Source organism: Embiotoca jacksoni, unplaced genomic scaffold (assembly GCF_022577435.1).
Source record: "Embiotoca jacksoni isolate LCO1_2020_lvr unplaced genomic scaffold, fEmbJac1.0.p SCAF_3, whole genome shotgun sequence".
NCBI lineage: Eukaryota > Metazoa > Chordata > Actinopteri > Embiotocidae > Embiotoca > Embiotoca jacksoni.
This window is the reverse complement of record NW_027185381.1, coordinates 23522610-23539766: the sequence shown is the minus strand read 5'-3', so window position 1 is coordinate 23539766 and position 17157 is coordinate 23522610. Positions and strand designations below refer to the sequence as shown.

At 40.2% G+C, this 17157-nt stretch overlaps 1 protein-coding gene across 2 annotated transcripts; it reads right to left on the bottom strand.

Moving 5' to 3' along the window:
• Nucleotides 1-146: 146 nt before the first annotated feature.
• On the bottom strand, nucleotides 147-15009 carry rspry1 (ring finger and SPRY domain containing 1). 2 transcript variants are annotated; one of them, XM_069162567.1, is made up of 15 exons: nucleotides 14658-15009; nucleotides 13447-14149; nucleotides 10999-11051; nucleotides 8910-9022; nucleotides 7996-8122; nucleotides 7418-7476; nucleotides 6290-6356; nucleotides 5491-5622; nucleotides 5277-5392; nucleotides 4963-5106; nucleotides 4714-4825; nucleotides 4287-4389; nucleotides 3970-4122; nucleotides 2835-2939; nucleotides 147-2664 (listed from the first exon to the last, which is right to left on the bottom strand). In XM_069162567.1, the coding sequence occupies exons 2-15, from the start codon at nucleotides 13881-13883 to the stop codon at nucleotides 2568-2570; spliced, it is 1818 nt and encodes a 605-aa protein (XP_069018668.1). In that variant the 5' UTR covers nucleotides 13884-14149; nucleotides 14658-15009; the 3' UTR covers nucleotides 147-2567. The 2 variants fall into 2 exon arrangements, with proteins under 2 accessions (XP_069018668.1, XP_069018669.1); XM_069162568.1 differs by having other exon boundaries at nucleotides 13447-13845; nucleotides 14658-15008.
• Between the last annotated feature and the right edge of the window lie 2148 nt (nucleotides 15010-17157).

Sequence of the window (17157 nt, the reverse complement as noted above, 5' to 3'; positions counted from 1 at the left end):
TTACACAATATAATTATTACCAAATGTTTATGGTCATTTTTCAACAATTTAAGTTCAGCTGTTGTTTCAAAAACTAATATTTGTTCACACCTTTTGTTTATATGCTAATGGTTCAAATTATCATCATCACTCAGGTCAGAGAAACAAAGCATTAATGGTTTTATGTTAAGCAGATCAGCCAGTCATACAAAAGAATCACATGAACATACATTTATTACAAATATCACAATCCAGGTAACAACAAATCTTCAATAAATCACATCTTTGGGAACTCTGGGGGAAATTTCCTTTATAGATGTTTTAAATACAACGCACAACTTATTCTTTACAGTCCTGAACTTCATCTCCAACCACAGAGACAACTTACCTCTCACCTCCATGTATAAGGTGCGCCAAGAAATACAAGGTAACAAACACTGAGCAGACAAGTCTTCTGTCAAACAAAGATGCAGGTTATCCTTAGAAACCACTCGAGTACAGTCTGAATGATTTTATAGATTCTGTTCATGCAATTTGGTGGAGTGGGAACCATTTCATAAACAATTTGACCAAGATAAAACTATTCAGTCATAACTTGCAATGTCTTTGAATTTTTTTTTTTTTTTAATTGTACAAACAGAATTCTTTCTTGAATCACAATCTCTCGTACGTTAATTTTATCACCCGTTTCCGAAATACAATTCAATCAACCCAGAGATGCTTCAAGTAAAGGATGGACAGAGAAGACGAACAGAAAACACAAGGCTGGAGACCGAGGGAGAGAAAGATGGAGAAACAGCTAAATGAGAGCATGTGTCATGTTTTACAGAGCACAAACCGGGAAACCACATTTGACTCAGTCCGACCCTGTCAACTGGAAAATACACTTATAATCAGCCAAACCTTTTTTTTTTTTTTTTTTTACAAGATCGATTTAGTATGCAGAAAATTCCTCTGAGAGTGCTGTGATTCGTAGAACTGAAACAGAGCTTTAGCTGATATTAATGTGCTGCGGGTCCTTTTTCCTGTTGTTGCTCATTTGTGTCAAGTATTTCACAACCAAATTACATCATTTTAAGGATTACTCTTGTAAACTGATGGGAGGAAAAACAAATCATTTCACATTCGCTTCAATGATTTACTGCCCAGCTCATAAAACACCGTCAATCTTTAAAAAAACAACAACAACAACAACAACAACAAAAACAGTTGTACTTCCCAGTGTTCACCCTCGTTTACAACACAAAATTAAATCACATCTTGTGGACACATGCGTTTGTCATCACAAACACAAATTAAGACATAGTTCCTTATGCGGCCCCTCGATTAAGCCCGACTCATAGTGGAGTTACATTGCAAATTGTTGCCTCATTTTCAGCACCCATCAAGCAATACCAGATAAGTCCAGAAGGTAGGGTTGAAAGTTTAACTGGATACTGCCCCATCACTGGACCTTCAAAATATGCATTTATAATTTTAGGGGGGGGGGGGGGGGTTGGTTTCATTCACACATAAAATTTCTGGTAATTTTGATCCCTGTGTATTGTGGTTGGTTCAAACATGACAGAGTAAAGATCAACATCGGAGCAAAGACAACAAGCACAAAAAGCAGCAGGGAAATCCATTAGTTGTAATACAGACTGAAGTGTGCCATTTTTTTTTTTACCGGTTGTATAACATGAATTCATGTAATTACCTTTCTTTGTTGTACGACAAGCTGATTGATTTTTAATAGTTTTGTAAACTCAATCAGAAAACTGAACTCAAGGAATTTTTTAAGTTTTCTGAAATCAAGAGAAAAATTTGACATTTTACCCAACATTGTATTTCTCTGATGACAAATCAGCCATCAATCAGTACAGACAGTAAAGCTGCCCAAAGGGTTGGAAAGAGACAATAAAAATGCTACCTTGAGAACACATTAATTTGCATATCTATAGCCAAAAGCAAGGTGAGATACACCTCAAATTTATCTGTACCTTGGGTTTAATACTGAACTACAAGCTGTGTTCTGTTCTGCTACGCAGCCCTGTCAGATCTGCAGACATGTGCATGATGGTGACGGGATTAAATAGAAGAAGCCTTTGGACTGAAAGCGCAGTGGGATCCTCATATCAGGAAGGATGTTTCCATAACTTTACGCAGGGGCTTGCGGATAAGAAGATGGTTCTGTCTGTAATCTGGTGAAGTTTTCTCTGCTCCTCACGTTTTAGTTTTTTTTTTGTCTGAAAAACGTACTGTTAGTAGAAAGTTAACGATTCCTGGCCCAGCTTCTGCAGTGAGTTGTCAGAAGGGTACAAAAGAGGAGATGTAGGTAAATGAGGAAAAGTTTGTGGGGATCCAGCTGTGGTTTGATCCCACCCCCGCCCCTCCTCTCATCTCCTCTCTTTCGTCTCTCCACCCCTCCATCGCCGCCTCCTCTGACCAGACCTCACTGTTCTGGCGTCGTCACAACACTGTGGCACCGTCCTCGCAGCCCCGATGGGTGAGAGGGGATTAAAGGAGGAGGAGGAGCAGGAGGAGGAGGAGGAGGAGGAAGCAGCCGGGCTTGTGTGTCTCTCCTTGATGGAGGAAGGGCAGGAAGTGTGTCAGGAGACGTGTGCAATGAGTCTGACACGGGTCTGGATGTCTTGGCGGCACAGCGGGCACGTCTCTAACTGTAAGGCACACTCCATACACATACCACTGGAAGAAAACACAACCACAACAAAAACACAGGACATTTTACCATCCAGTCACAGGAAATGCAAGACAAGACAGAGAAAATCAGCTAAATATTAATATCATCTACTGAAAAAAAAAAAAAAAGTTGCTGTCACAGATCGTATATACAAATACAGCAGATGTGTACGTACCCATGTCCACAGGGCCGCAGCTCTGTGTCAGCCATGACGTCACAACACAGCGTGCAGCAGTTGTCTCGGATGCTAACCTGCTTCAGTAAGGCCAGACGCCGGTGTCTGAAGAACACACACAAACATACATACAGTGTAGAAGTGTTTCCAAACACACACAAGAGCACTGTGATGGTACTGAAGACAGTCAGATTGAACACACATTTCCATGACGGGTGTGTAATTTATAAAAAAAAAAAAAAAAAAAAAAAAGTTTTTTACTACTAACATGGAAACCGCCTTTTAATCATTCCTCCCGCTCACACTATTTGTTAAAAGATCCGTCTCTAAATGAGTTTCCAATGGAAAAGACGGGGGACAAAAATCTGTCTAATTAAATTAGGAGTGAATCGTTCAAAGCCACACACACGTGTGTTAGTGAAAGATTTACAATTTATATTTCTATGATGAGGAGCTACAGACTGACAGTAACAAAGAAAATGTACTGTTCATAGATGCTCACTTGATCTGTTAAAATACACCACTGAGGCTCCAAATTAACTTTAGTTAAACGAGGAAATGCATTTTTTTTTTTCCCTCTCTGTTAAGATGAAAAGGTTCTGTTAATGTTGACATTGTGTGACAGAGGTGTTGATAAAGTCATAAAGATATCAAAGATGGTATTTATTGGTCTTGTCAAACACAGCCGCAATCAGCGATATTAATTTTATTGAGAATTGCAGATGCTTTATTACTTTCATGGTTTACTAGAGATTACACTGAACAGCCATCACAAAGTGCCCATGAGGCTTGGTGAGTAGTAGAAAAAAACAAAAAAACAGATATTGCTCTCTTCATACTACTACATTCTTTGAGTAGTCATTACATGGACAAAAAGTCTGAGGAGCTGGTTTAATGTTAGCCAACAAATAAATGAGTAATGAAAATTCTCCAAATGATGAGTCATGTTTGTATAATGCCGTATCTGCACAGCTGTGTGCAAACAAATGATTCACTAGTCTCAGGACAGTTGGGTAAAACAACAGATTACATACCGCTTTCCCAAACGATTACAGTGTCGTCTATTTTAGGCAGCCTCATCAAAAAAAAGGGGAAAAAAAAAAAATCCTCTTTAAACGAAAGCTTTATTGCTTACCTCGGGAGGATTATCTTTTCACTGGGCAGCAGTGAGGCAAAGTCGTTGAAGGTGCTGAACTTGACGGAGGGTGGGTGACGGAAAGGCTTGGCCCCGAAGTTGAACTCACACTGCTGGTACGACATGAAGCTGGCCGCCGCGAAGAAACCGGACCTGATACAGAGGTGACGGAAACAAAGGAGTTCATTGGAGAAAACATGGAGGAAAAGAGGTAAAAACGAGGGAAGGGAGGAGGGAAGGACAGAAAGAGAGAGGATGGAAGTAAACGAGGGGAATTTATGAGCCACATATGTGAACAATCCTCTGTGTGAGCTTACGTGGCTGATGAGAAGACCTGTTTCTCTGGCGGCAGCTGATGTCCGTTCAAATAAAAGATCATCTGCTTCTTGCTGAGGTCCAACAGGAAGCCGATTGCATCTCCTACACAGGACGCACACGCACAGCAGAATAAAGCCTTGGCATGTTGTTATTACTATTATCAATCCATGTGGGAGGTGAGTCGAAGCCTGAATGTTGGCGGTGTTGTTAAAAGTGTGGGTGCTCAACAATCACAAAACACCGAAAACCACGAAGCAATTTCCAAACAAGTGAGCCCGACATTTAAAGGGTGTTGTTCGCTGCTCAAACTGACAACAATTTCAAAATTACTGTAGTGTGTATAATTAGGGAAATCTTAAAAAAAAAAAAAAAACGACAGCCGTCCAAAGTAATAGCTGCGTGTGTCCATGTGTGAGTCGTGCGTACCCTCCTTCCAGCAGGGGTGAGAGTGAGGTTTACTGCGAGCGTTGTACCAGATGAGCTGCCTGCAGCCGTCGTACGCACACGAGTATTCGTCATCTCCTATCCCGTAACCCTCCTGAAACAAACACGTACACAAAAGGCTTTAATTACATGACAGCAGTACAATCAAGACGGTGTGGGATCAGAATCAGAAAACTAGGAAGAAAAGTAAAAATAAAAAAATAAATAATAAATAAAGCTGGAGATGCATACATGGTTGAGGAACTTGCTGTCCTTGGTGGCCCATCCGATTTGCATCACCCCCGATGTAATAACCGTCACCTCGTAGTACCAAACGCCCGAATCCACACAGAATGTACAACGCACGCTCTCGAAGGACGAGGCATCACATCGCGCCTGAAGACGGGAACAAAAAGGAAGAGTAAACATTTCAATTTTTTATGTCCTCGTTTATAAAATTTTGATGTTAGAAATGTTGTCTAATACACACACACACACACACACACACACACACACACACACACACACACACACACACACACACACACACACACACACAGTCTCACCTCTAGTCCAGTAGGGGAGATCTTGAGGTACTCGCTGACATCGTTGCTGTTGAGCATGGTGTTGATATTGGTGAGGTTGACCTTCTCGTAAGTGAACTGCCGACCATCTTTTAGGACTGGACGGACGACGACGGGAGAAACATCATCTCATTTCAGTGACTCGAACACATCAATGCCTGTTTAGAGAGTTTGCCGTGGCCGAGTCTTTACTCACACAGGTTGTCAAGGCTCCACTGTGAACAAAATCCGACCTGCCTCTTCAGGTAGTCGGGATGCTCTGCCCACGACTCCAGGACCGCAAGTCGATTGCTGATAGACGACTCGGATACCGTAAGTTTGTTCTCACCTGAGGAAACGAGAAGATGTAGATGAAATAAACAAGTTACTGTGTGCAACGCTGTCTCTACACAGGAGGAGTAACATGAGCAACACGACAGCAGAGCAGCAGCAGCAGCAGCAGCTTCAGAGCTGCATCGGTGTCTGCACAGGAGGTTTTCAGGTGCAGCCTTAGGTGGTAGGATACCCAGAGTTTAAGAGCATAAGTCACATAAAATGGAAGAAAACAAAGTTTAAGCATTAATTAAGGCTTCAGGTCAGGTTCAGGTACAAGCAGTGCAGATAAAATGGGAGCCAATTACGCAGCCTACATGGAGAGCTGGACTGATTAACTAAAGCGATTAAAATAGAAGTGTTTATTCAATGGTCACGGAGAGTATTAGTGTGTTTTTTTTTCCAAGAAATAATCAATTAGCAGACTGGTTTGGCAATAAAAAAGTAGGAACTGCTTAAGAACATCGCTTCTTTGTTTTCTACCACACAGCGTAAAATCTTATATGCAAAAAAAATCAAGGCAACCAATACTGTGGAAGTAGAGGGCAGTTAAAGCTGTGAAACTGGACAGCCCTGTCGTCATGGAAACGACTGAGTATATCTGCTCATTGCTTTGATAAGGTCATGTTCAGTCTTGTTTCACCTGCCTGAGCTGGCTTTAAGATATCAGTGGGTGAACTTACTCGTCTGGGAGAACTTCTCCAGAGCGATGAGAGCGAACAGCATGACAGTAGGATGGGCCTCAGAGCTCTGGAGGGACGGGGACACACAAAAGATGGAAAAGAAATGTCTCTTTTTAAATTAAACTAATTTGACAAACAGACAAAAACATTCCCCTTTCATGCAAAGATGCAGGAAAAAAAATGTTTTGTACACTTAGTACTTGTGAATTTAAAAGAGAAAAATTCAGATGTCAGCTAGATAAGAACTTTTGTAACCTTTTGAAACTAACAACGTGACAGTTACATGCAACAGTTTCACAACAACTTTGCTTTATTGACGGAAAAAAACCATCAATGCTAACTTTAAAAACAAAGTACATTAAGATAATTGACCAGCGTGCATCTTTTAGCTCCTGCATGGCATTACATAATCACAACTTATTTACAAAAGCAGTTTCTTACTTGCTGACACTCTTGTTCAAAGTCTACATCAACACTTCCTGTGAGTGCTCAATGTGAGAAATGTTGCCCGCTGGACTGATGGGCAGGGCGCATATCACATAACCGGCACATCCTCGATACGGCTCTTGGGCCTTTGCTGCATGTCGTGCTCCCCTTCTCTCCCCACATTTCTTTTACATTTCCAATGTTACTATTAATAAAGTGACAAAAATGCCAGAACACCGCAAAGAGGATCTATAGAACAGCATTCAGGTGAATAAGATCTTCCCACGAAGCCACTTGGAACTTATTTTGCTCACTTTTGTTTAAATATGCTAGATAGGTCTTGTTACTTTTGTTTGAAATGCTGACAACAACAGAGTTGGCATCCATCTAGCGCTGACAAAGCACAGTAAGAGTGGATCAGACAGCAGTGAGGCTCCATCCGTTTATAATTATGTCTGTGTTGGACATGTGTTGCCTGGGCTTCTGAGGGTATTTAGGAAATCTGCAACCTATCTGTCTGACATGATGAGGCATGATTACACTGATGCTTCAACACTGTACTTGCACGTACAGTCAGCATCTCACCCGATTGTGTCTTTGACCAGCAGCAGGATAACTACAGCTGCTACCTCACCAGTTAATCAACCACAATGCATCAGTGAATCTCAGGTTTTAGTATGCGACACTGTGATGTTTGCTCACCAGGCTCTCCAGAAGGTACTCCAGCGTTCCAGGGCTCAGCAATCCAATACTGGCCGGTCCTTCAAAATAAAAGACGCCAAAAGACAAATTCAAAACAAAATTCAAAAGATGAGTTGACGTAAAATGATTTATGATCTTTAACAACCAGTGAAATCCCCTGACTGCTTAGTTCCTTACAACATTAATTTAGTCCTGTGTGAAGACCAGAAGGCACTGTGTACATCTCTCTGTGTCTGCTTTCACTTTGTTTCTTTGAAAATGTAAATAAATTGTGTTAATAGTACGTCGAGAGGACAAGTATATATACATCAGAGTTGAGGAAGGAGTGTTTTCCAGACTTTTTCAGGACCTGCTTTTAATCTAGACATTAATAACACCACCAAACTGCACATCTGGCATCAATGAATGCGTCTTGAATAAACATTGTTAAATTACGCCAAAAAACAAAGCAGGTTAGCTACCGAGTGATGTGAAGTGTGATCTAATGTAAAGTTGACAAACACAGAGACTTGCTCTTGTAATTCGTTTCTTGCAACGAGCTCGATTGACTACATCCGGTGTGTAAATGCGGACCGTACCAGCCAGTTTCTCTGCCAGGCATCCCAGGACAGCCGTGGTGTTTCTGTGTTTGGCCGGGTTCAGAGCATCCTGTCGTGCAACAGCCGAACTCAGACTCAACATGTCAGAGAGTTTCTGGAGAGCATCCTGGAGACAGAATAAGGACGAGTAAATCCACAGAGGGACGCGTACACACACAGTTTCTATGAAGCAATCCTAAAAGTCGAGAAGGACGGAGAGCTGGAACACTGAACTTCACTTTCAAATGTTTGCAAATCCACACCTGATTTTGATGGAAAATCAAGTAAAGAAATCTGCTGTTTGTACGCGTCTCTGGCGCTTTAAATTTTTAACTTCCAGTACTTTTTTTTGCTCAATACTCAGAGCAGCACCGAGTTCATTCTGTTCAGAGTGTCATGATATGTTCACTGTCCTCAGGTTACTTCGGGCAGGGAAGCAGGGGGTCCGAACCAGATCTTATTTGCTCAAAGCAGCAAAGAAAACAAAACAAAAACAGAGTTTGGTGGGGAGAGACGGCGGACAGCAGAGACACGCCGAAAGAAAACAATAAAAGCAAAGTAGTCGTGAATGTACTTTGTAGTTGAATAAGCAGAATTTCAAAACCTGCATATTATCCACTGGAAGTTAGTATTGCATATTCCTGTTTTATGTTAATTGCTATTGGTGCACATGATACGGCTTCTATTACTTTCCGTCTGCACAGGTCCACATGTTGAAATGTGTAGAAGGGGTTTAACAACTACTTTGTGGCAGAAGGATTAACTCTCAAGGAGCAGCTACGACGCTGCATACGCACACACGATCAAGAAAATACAGAAACCGTGATGTTTTCTGAGCTGCAGTCTCAAACAGAAAGGCCAGTCAGTTTCAAGATTACATCTATTATTTTCTAGGTTAAGAGTTGGATTATCACCTTGGTGGGGAGAGGACACTCATCCAGGAGAAGGGTGATCACTGCAGGGCCAAGCGGATCATCCAATGGGATCACTCGAATCAGAGACTGGACGACCTCCAGCCAACCGTCGTCTAAGAGAAGAGAAAAGAAAAGTCCAAATCAATATTCGGCTGACCGATCGCAAACATAAATATCATTCCATCCACTGTAAGAAAGACAACTACCTGGCTGCACAAGATATGAAGAAAACATTTGACTTACCTGCTCTCTCAATAATAAATAAGGTTTTTATCCTAAGTGCATTTCAAAAGGTAAATTCCTTGAAGTCTGTTTTCTCCGTTGCACAGATCAATACAACAGATGGAGAGATTTTTTTTTTTTCCACACTGAAGAAAACAATAAAATGTGCCAAGAACAGTTTTGGGGAAAACCCTGTGGAAAACCCTGTGGATACTTAATCTTTTTCATTATTTCTTGCCATCGCTGTTGCTTCAGGCAACATATATACGCGTTCTTTTCACATATTCATCTGAAAAAAAATTCTCACCTGCAGGTTGACTGCTTCGCTAGTTGCTTACAAAATGTCCTTCATGCAAAAACACAAGAACTGACATGGAGGTCAGACTAAAAAAACACAAAACTGAAATATGCTGACAATCTGATGCAGCACAATTACTACAACATGCATTTCCTGTCCATTAGGTGACTCCCCTCTATAACACTATCGCTTATGAAAGCCAACTGGCTTATGAATAATGTAACATCATAGCACATGTCAAACAGAAAGTGACTGGCTGGCTGACCGACTCGCTGCTTGGCTGCCTTCAGGGTTCAGTATCTGCAAGCTAATATCCCACTTGGCTGCTGTCAAGGCACACAACACCGGCATGTCCTTGTGAGCATCAAACACCATATGTGCATAACACAAGGCCCAAACACCACAATTCTGAGGCTACCGCTTCCACACAAACACTCAAAATGTACACAAACATCCGCTGAAGCTTAACAATCAGACCCTCCGTTATTGTCTGATATTTTCTTTCAATTGCTGCACAAACGTGCAAAAACATCCAGAATTATTAAACGCTAATTCGAAGAAAAAAAAACAACAACAACCAACCAACACGTGATGCCTGTGATGTAAGTCATGATTTTGTCCCTTCCCCAAGTGATGTAATGTTCCTTCAGGCTAGGCCACTGGGTGTTCTGGAGAACTGCTGAGACAGTGAAATTACAGCAGGACTGTAAGCAGCAGACAGGTGGTGTTGCAGCCCCCCCCCCCCCCCTCTTCTGATCAGTGAGGGTTTCTCCAGTTTGACATGAATGATAACTTTTCAAACTTGTGAAACCTACCCATCCTCTTTGTGTGGGGTTTGTGCGTTTTGGTCAAAATTTTGTTTCACAATGTTAATGCTGGACCTACTTTCGAACACCACGTATTTCAAAAACTGATGTAGATCCACATTGATGCAATCTGTCAACTAACTGCCTGCTCATGCTGACTCAAGCAAGCCTGACGAACGCCACAGATAGTAGCAGTGGCATTAGCACAGCGATGGGAAAAAGAAAGAGCAACGATACAGCAGCACTGCTTCCCTTAACATGCGATGCTCTGTTTCTGCTGACCAGATAACGAAAATAAATGTTAATACCAGGAGTAAATGCGAAGGCATGGATATGATGTCTTTATCCAGATAACGTATCCAAATGATACCAGGGATAACTCCGAGAAGAGTATGACTGGGGTCAACGAAGTGTCAAACAGTCCAAATGCGTCAAAACAGAAAAATATCTGCTGCTGACAACGCTACTGTAATACCACTTCCTCAGCAGTTCTCAACAACAACTCATAAGTTCAGCCTGAAAGGAGAAGGGGAATCAGAGAAGGCCTGTTTAAATCCTGGCAGCTCCTCACACGTCAGTAGCGATGGAAAATCCCCTCGAAAATTTGTCAAACTTCAGTACTTTTAAAGCGACAGTCCAACTGTTTGTTGGTTGAATTTTAATCTGCAGAAACTGTCATCTTGACTTGAAGAGTTCAATAAACCCGGTTGAGGCAGCCATTAGCCACTCGGTGCGTCGATGTGTGTTTTCATGGTTTCCTTACCCGTCTCTGCCATCTCGTGCAAAGTGATCATGGAGTAAGGGGGCTCTTGGTCACTGAAAAACAAAGCAGAGTTTGCATAGAATATTAGGAGTTTAGGAGTTTTCGAACTTCATCTGAATATCGCATGAGCATTTATCTATGAGCATGTTTTACACAAACGGTGGTGACGCTTCTCAGTAAAAGCACTCAACCAGCAAAAGTGGTTCTGACCCTGTGATCGCTGCATCTGGATCGATGTAAACAAATGAGTCACGCTGTTGTGTGTTTCTGCGATTGCTATAATGTTACGGACAGTAAGGTCCAGGAGAGGGTACAGTTGTGCTGGATTTGCTTCGGTGGGTGTTGCTGCATAATACATAATGTAATAACAATGCTGCTATTACTATTGCTTGCTATGGCCCATCCCAAGCTCCAAAGTGCAAAACCAGACTGCTTAATTCTCAGATTTCCTAACACCGCAAAGTAATCCTGAATACCAATACTTTACTTAATAAAATGTACACACGTTGTTAAAAATGCATGCATGTTTTAAACACGACTACTTAAGTATTCAATAAGGCCAATGGTTAAAGTTAAATTGGGATTTGTGCTATATCTTGCTACCAGCGTTATATTATAACACTGCCATCTTCCAAAATATAGATTCTGAAATATATACACTGAGGATTTAACTTGATAAATAAGTCCAAAACAACATTTCTGACAACAGTTGACGGTCAAAACCAAATGAAAAACATGAACTGAAGTTGGACATTTTAGAGGAGCTGGATTGCATTTTACAGTCAGATGTCTCTTTTTTTCTGTCCATCTGCTTTTTTTTCCCTACAAGCTTGCCATTTCTGAAGGTTTCAAACCAGCAAGACAAACACAAAGTTATCGTATGGCAGTCATAAGACCAAAATTCACAGTATTATGAAGCTTAAACACACAAAATACAGTCACACACCAATGGAAATGTTAAACTTTAAAGCTGCAGTTTCTAACTCTCTCTTAGTTCATATTAAAGCTGCAGCTTATGAATTGGAGGTGTTAGCATGAGGAACAGGAACAGGCAGTTACAGGAATCCTACACCCATGCACTGAAGACAAAAGACCCACCTTTTCCAGCAATAATAATTTTACGACTTCCACAAATGCGGAACCTTTAAACAGTCATTCATTCACAAAGTTGGGTCAACGTTTCAGCCCTTTGCTGTCATTTTATCAAAGCATATTATCATGCTGAAAGGTAGATTACAGATCACCCGTGAGGCAAAGCTTTGTTAGAATAAAATGTCAGAGAAAAATCTGTAAATAGAAAACAAGGCAATTAAACAAGTGGCTCCATCCGACAGAATATGCTTAAAAAGGCAGAAATCAAACGATCGTGTCACTTACAATTACAAACTAGAAATTGTACATTTTTGCAGAAGGATTTCAAGTATCAGAGATGAAAAGCTACAGGGTCTCGTGAAAGAGGAGTTAAAGAGAAAGAAAAGAAAAAAACAAAGCTGGAACTGTATTGTCATGTACAAAACATCAGTTATGTAGATACGATAGAGGTAAACAGGGCTGCACAGAGCTGTGACAAAGGCTCTGATGGACATGAACGAATCGCTATCAAAGATATTGGATATGATCAGAATACTCCTTCCTCTCTGACGGTCCAGCATCACCAGAAACTAAATTTGTTGTTAACGGTGGACTTGGAAACATGAGACTTCTACTTTTTACTGCGTGAGCTCCAGAAATTAGACCTTTCACTATGCCAGGAAACGAGAGATGCTCAAGTGGCCAAGTTTGTGGAAGGAAAAGGACACTGAAATTGTTTTCCGTTTAAAAATACACCTTAGGTATACCAGTGCTGCTGCTGCTGCTGCTGCTGTCAAAGCAAGAATCACACTAATAACCAGAGAAAGAAAACAGACTACGCTGCCTCTAATTTAAATGGACCTCCTCTAACATTCATCTTACCAATATATCTCCCGACAACGCTCGACAGACATCCTTCCCATATTTTGTTCTAAGTCAATCAAACCAAAGGTCAACGTGGACAGCTGTTCTTTGGAGATAATGATAGTTAAGAGGAAGATGAAGATAAGAGATTTCCTCAGCATCTACACCCGCTACGAAAATGTTGCTAAATCATTGCAGCAAAGTCATCATTACATGAAGAGAGAAAACGCAGATCAGAAAAGAATTTGGCACAAATGTCCTCTCTAGCAAGTTTCTACTTGTTTTCAGCCGCAGGTAAACGACCATATATCTACAGGTGTATGTCATGACCAACTGGACAGGCTGATATTTTTCTCAAAAGCACTGTACGGAGAGACACTGGTAGAACTCACTTCTGAGAGGACTATTAAGTCTACAGGATATTAGATTAAAAAAAAAGAAAAACTGTACAAACCACTCTGACTCTTTCTTCCATTTCCACCCTTGAATTATTTATAAGATGACGAGACTTACTTGTCTACAAGTGTCCTGATGACAGCCAATGTGTCCAGCACCAGGCCGTCCACATTCTGCTTCTTCCGTCGAGGCTCGTGGGGCCCTCGCCCTCGGCGCGGCGGCCTGACGGGGTCCCTCGGCCGGCTGCTCCGAGCCTCTCCGGCCTCTCCGACGCCCGCGCCCGTCCCGTGGTCCACCCGCCTGGTTTGTCCTCGAGTCGCCCTCGACGACCCATGATGATGGTGATGATGATGATGGTGGTGGTCCTCCAAGTCGCTGTCCTCTCGGCACACGCAGCTGTTACCCATGGTTCCCGTGCCGGAGACCACGCTGGCAAGGGCCTCCCAGAATGGAGGAAGGGAGCTTGAGGAGGAGGAGGAGGAGGAGGAGAGGAAGAGCAGAACCCGCGCGAGGCTCCTGCAGGCACAGAAAGTGATCCAGGCGGCTACTATCATATCATTTGGAGAGCTTCGTTTTGGGGGATTCTCGTCCCTGTGGGCCGGGTGGGGTCAGCGTCAACGATCATACTGTTGCCGGTGCAGAGTTTGCGTCAGGGGAGTGGTAGTGCAACTGGTTAAATGGACCGGGAGGGGTCAGGTGATGAAGAGGGGGGGGGAATATGTGAACATCACAGATTGGGGCCTCCCTCTCCTCCCCCTCCTCCTCCCCCACAGGTGCTCAGGTCCGGCTCTCGTTCATGGGCCGGGCCGGGAGAGGAGAGCTGCGAAAAGCAACACAAAACAAGAAGCAGAAAACCTGAAACTCTGCCCCCCCGGCGAGTGAAGTCTGTCAAGAGCTGCGAGTTTAATAAAACCGTGACACCGGATCGTGAACGCTGCAGCCTCCTGAGACAAATGTCAACAGATCTCAGAAACAAAACTGGTGAAAACTGCAAAAGAAAATGAACGTTTAGCCATTTAGCTGTTAATCTGTTTAATACAGCAGCTACAAAACGACGTGTATCTGTTGTTGTTGTTTTTTAAAATATAAACAGCCACAGTCCTATCAAAACAACAAGCTCATCGTGTGCTCGTATTTATTTGCATATTTTAGTGTTGTTGACAACAACAACAAAAAAAACAAGGAGGTGCTCGGTTAGCCGGCTAGCATTGCTAGCCACCCACAAAGCGAGCGAATGAAAAACCCAAGTTTTTAACAAACTTGCGCTCGGTCACGTTGTCAATAAAAAAAACAAAAAACAAAACAAAAACATAAAAAGGCATACTCACGTCGCTTCCACTCGAACAACAACAACAGCATTCAAAAACGCAGGAAGAGCCGAGGAACCAAAAGTAAGCGAACAAAACACCGAGAGAGCTAAACGACGGCAGCTAACCCGCTAGCCCCGTTTTTTTTTTTTTTGTTGTTTTTTTTTTTTAGCCTCGACAGCTAACGCGTCGGGAGGCTGAAAACAACAAGCGAGCGGCGACGAACTTAAAGCGCTGGTACTTTAAACCCCGGAGGAGGAGGAGAAGGAGGAGGAGAAGCGTCGGAGCACGGGAAGTACACGACGGCACCTCGCAGCGCATTTCAACGGCGCTCAGAACGCCGCAAGCTGCCTCGCTAAGTTCCGTAGCGGCTCGGTCATCGTCAGCTGTGGTGGAGGAGGGCGGGGCTTCTCACCGACGTCACGTCATGACGTCAACACGGAGCATCCACCGCGTCCCCTCCCTTGTTTTATTTTTTTTTTTTTTTTTTTTTTTTTTTTTTTATTTATTTTTAAACTAAAACTAAAACTAAATCAGTCATTTCTCTCGTATTACTTATCTGTCATTTAATCTGTTTAAAAAAAAAAAAATTTAAAAAAAAAATCGTTCACTAAACCAGATTTGACGATGTCTTAAATTGCACTGTAACTTTTATCCTTTTTTTTTATATATATATTTTTATTTTATATAAATTATTTTATATATATAAAATATATATATATAAATATTTTATTTATTTATATTTATATATATATATAAAATATTTATATTTTTATATATAAAAATATTTTATTTATATATATGTATATATAAAATATTTATATTTTCATATATAAAAATATTTTATATATTTATATATATATAATATTTATATTTTTATATATACAAATATTTTATTTATTTATATTTATATATAAAATATTTATATTTTTATATATAAAAATATTTTATTTATTTATATTTATATATAATATTTATATTTTTATATATAAAAATATTTTTATTTATTTATATATATATATAAAATATTTATATTTTTATATATAAAAATATTTTATTTATTTATATATATAAAATATTTATATTTTTATATATACAAATATTTATTTATATATATATAAAATATTTATATTGTTATATATAAAAATATTTATATTGTTATATTGTTAAATATAAAAATATTTTTATTTATTTATATATATAAATATAAATAAATACAAATATTTTTATTTATTTATATATATAAATATAAATAAATAAAAAAATATTTTTATATATAACAATATAAATATTTTATATTTATATTATTATAACACTAGCACAACAATACTAACTTAAGGTCTTGAGGTCATCAGGAGAATACAACAAGTATAGTTAATTTTTTTTTTTAAATGTCCTTTTCTTTTTGCCTCATGTTTTGATGCTTTTAATGGTTTGAATTGCCTTGTTCTTGAAATGTGCTGTCGAAATAAACTTGCCTTGCACTGCTTTGTGACAGAAAACTCATACACAAAAAAGGGATTATTTCTATGACCAACAGGAAACAAGAAAAACGTTACAAAAAATTAAAACACCATGTTAAAAAAAGTGTTGTGATCATTAAGTTGCATAAACTACACATTTGATTCCAGTGCCAACACAAAGCAGAAGAAGAACCAAACTTTCCCCGATAGTTGGCCAAAAGCAATCCATGGATTTTATTAGATTACAAAAATAGAGAAAATCAAGTAGAATATTTCCATTTAAATTGTCATAACTTGTGTGTGTTTCAGTCACAACTGAATGTCTGAGTCTATAAGCCTCACTAATGTGTTAGAAGATTATGATGTAGAATAAAAGTGTTATTGTTCTACGGTGGTGATTGTTGTTTTTTTTCCAACTTTACAGCTACTTTTGAGGAAATTTAATGAGAACCGGTGACCAAGAGTTCACTTTCTCAGGTAAATCTGTAAACTAAAACAACAAAAAAACAAAACAGAATCTGTTTACTGATCATCAAAATGAACATATTTATTATAACACTTAACACAACAATATTAACTTAAGGTCTTGAGGTCATCAGGACAATACAACAAGTATCGTAAAATAAACACATCCACATTATGCAGCGTTTATGAAACCAAATGTATTTCATAAGTCATCGCATGCATTTAAACGGTGTGCTGTAAGTTAGGACAGTCGTGGACCCTGCTTCGGTCCAGGCATGTATTAAAGGAGTTGTCACGGTACATCCCGCACTTGCCCAGATCTTTAGTGAATCTCTGAGATTTGGGATGGAAAGTACACGGGAAGCTCTCAAAGGTCGGAGGGCGAAGACCGTATTCATTGGACGTCGTCCTGAACAGGATGTTCTGGGGTTTTCCATTCAATGCCGGAGTCACACCTTGAACTCCTGGATATGTCGTGCAGGAGAACACGACGTTTCCATGGTTGGTACACGGTTTTGCATGCTTCTTTTTTCTCGGGAGTGACATCATTGCAGTACCTATAAAAAATTTTTTTAATAATAATTACATATCTA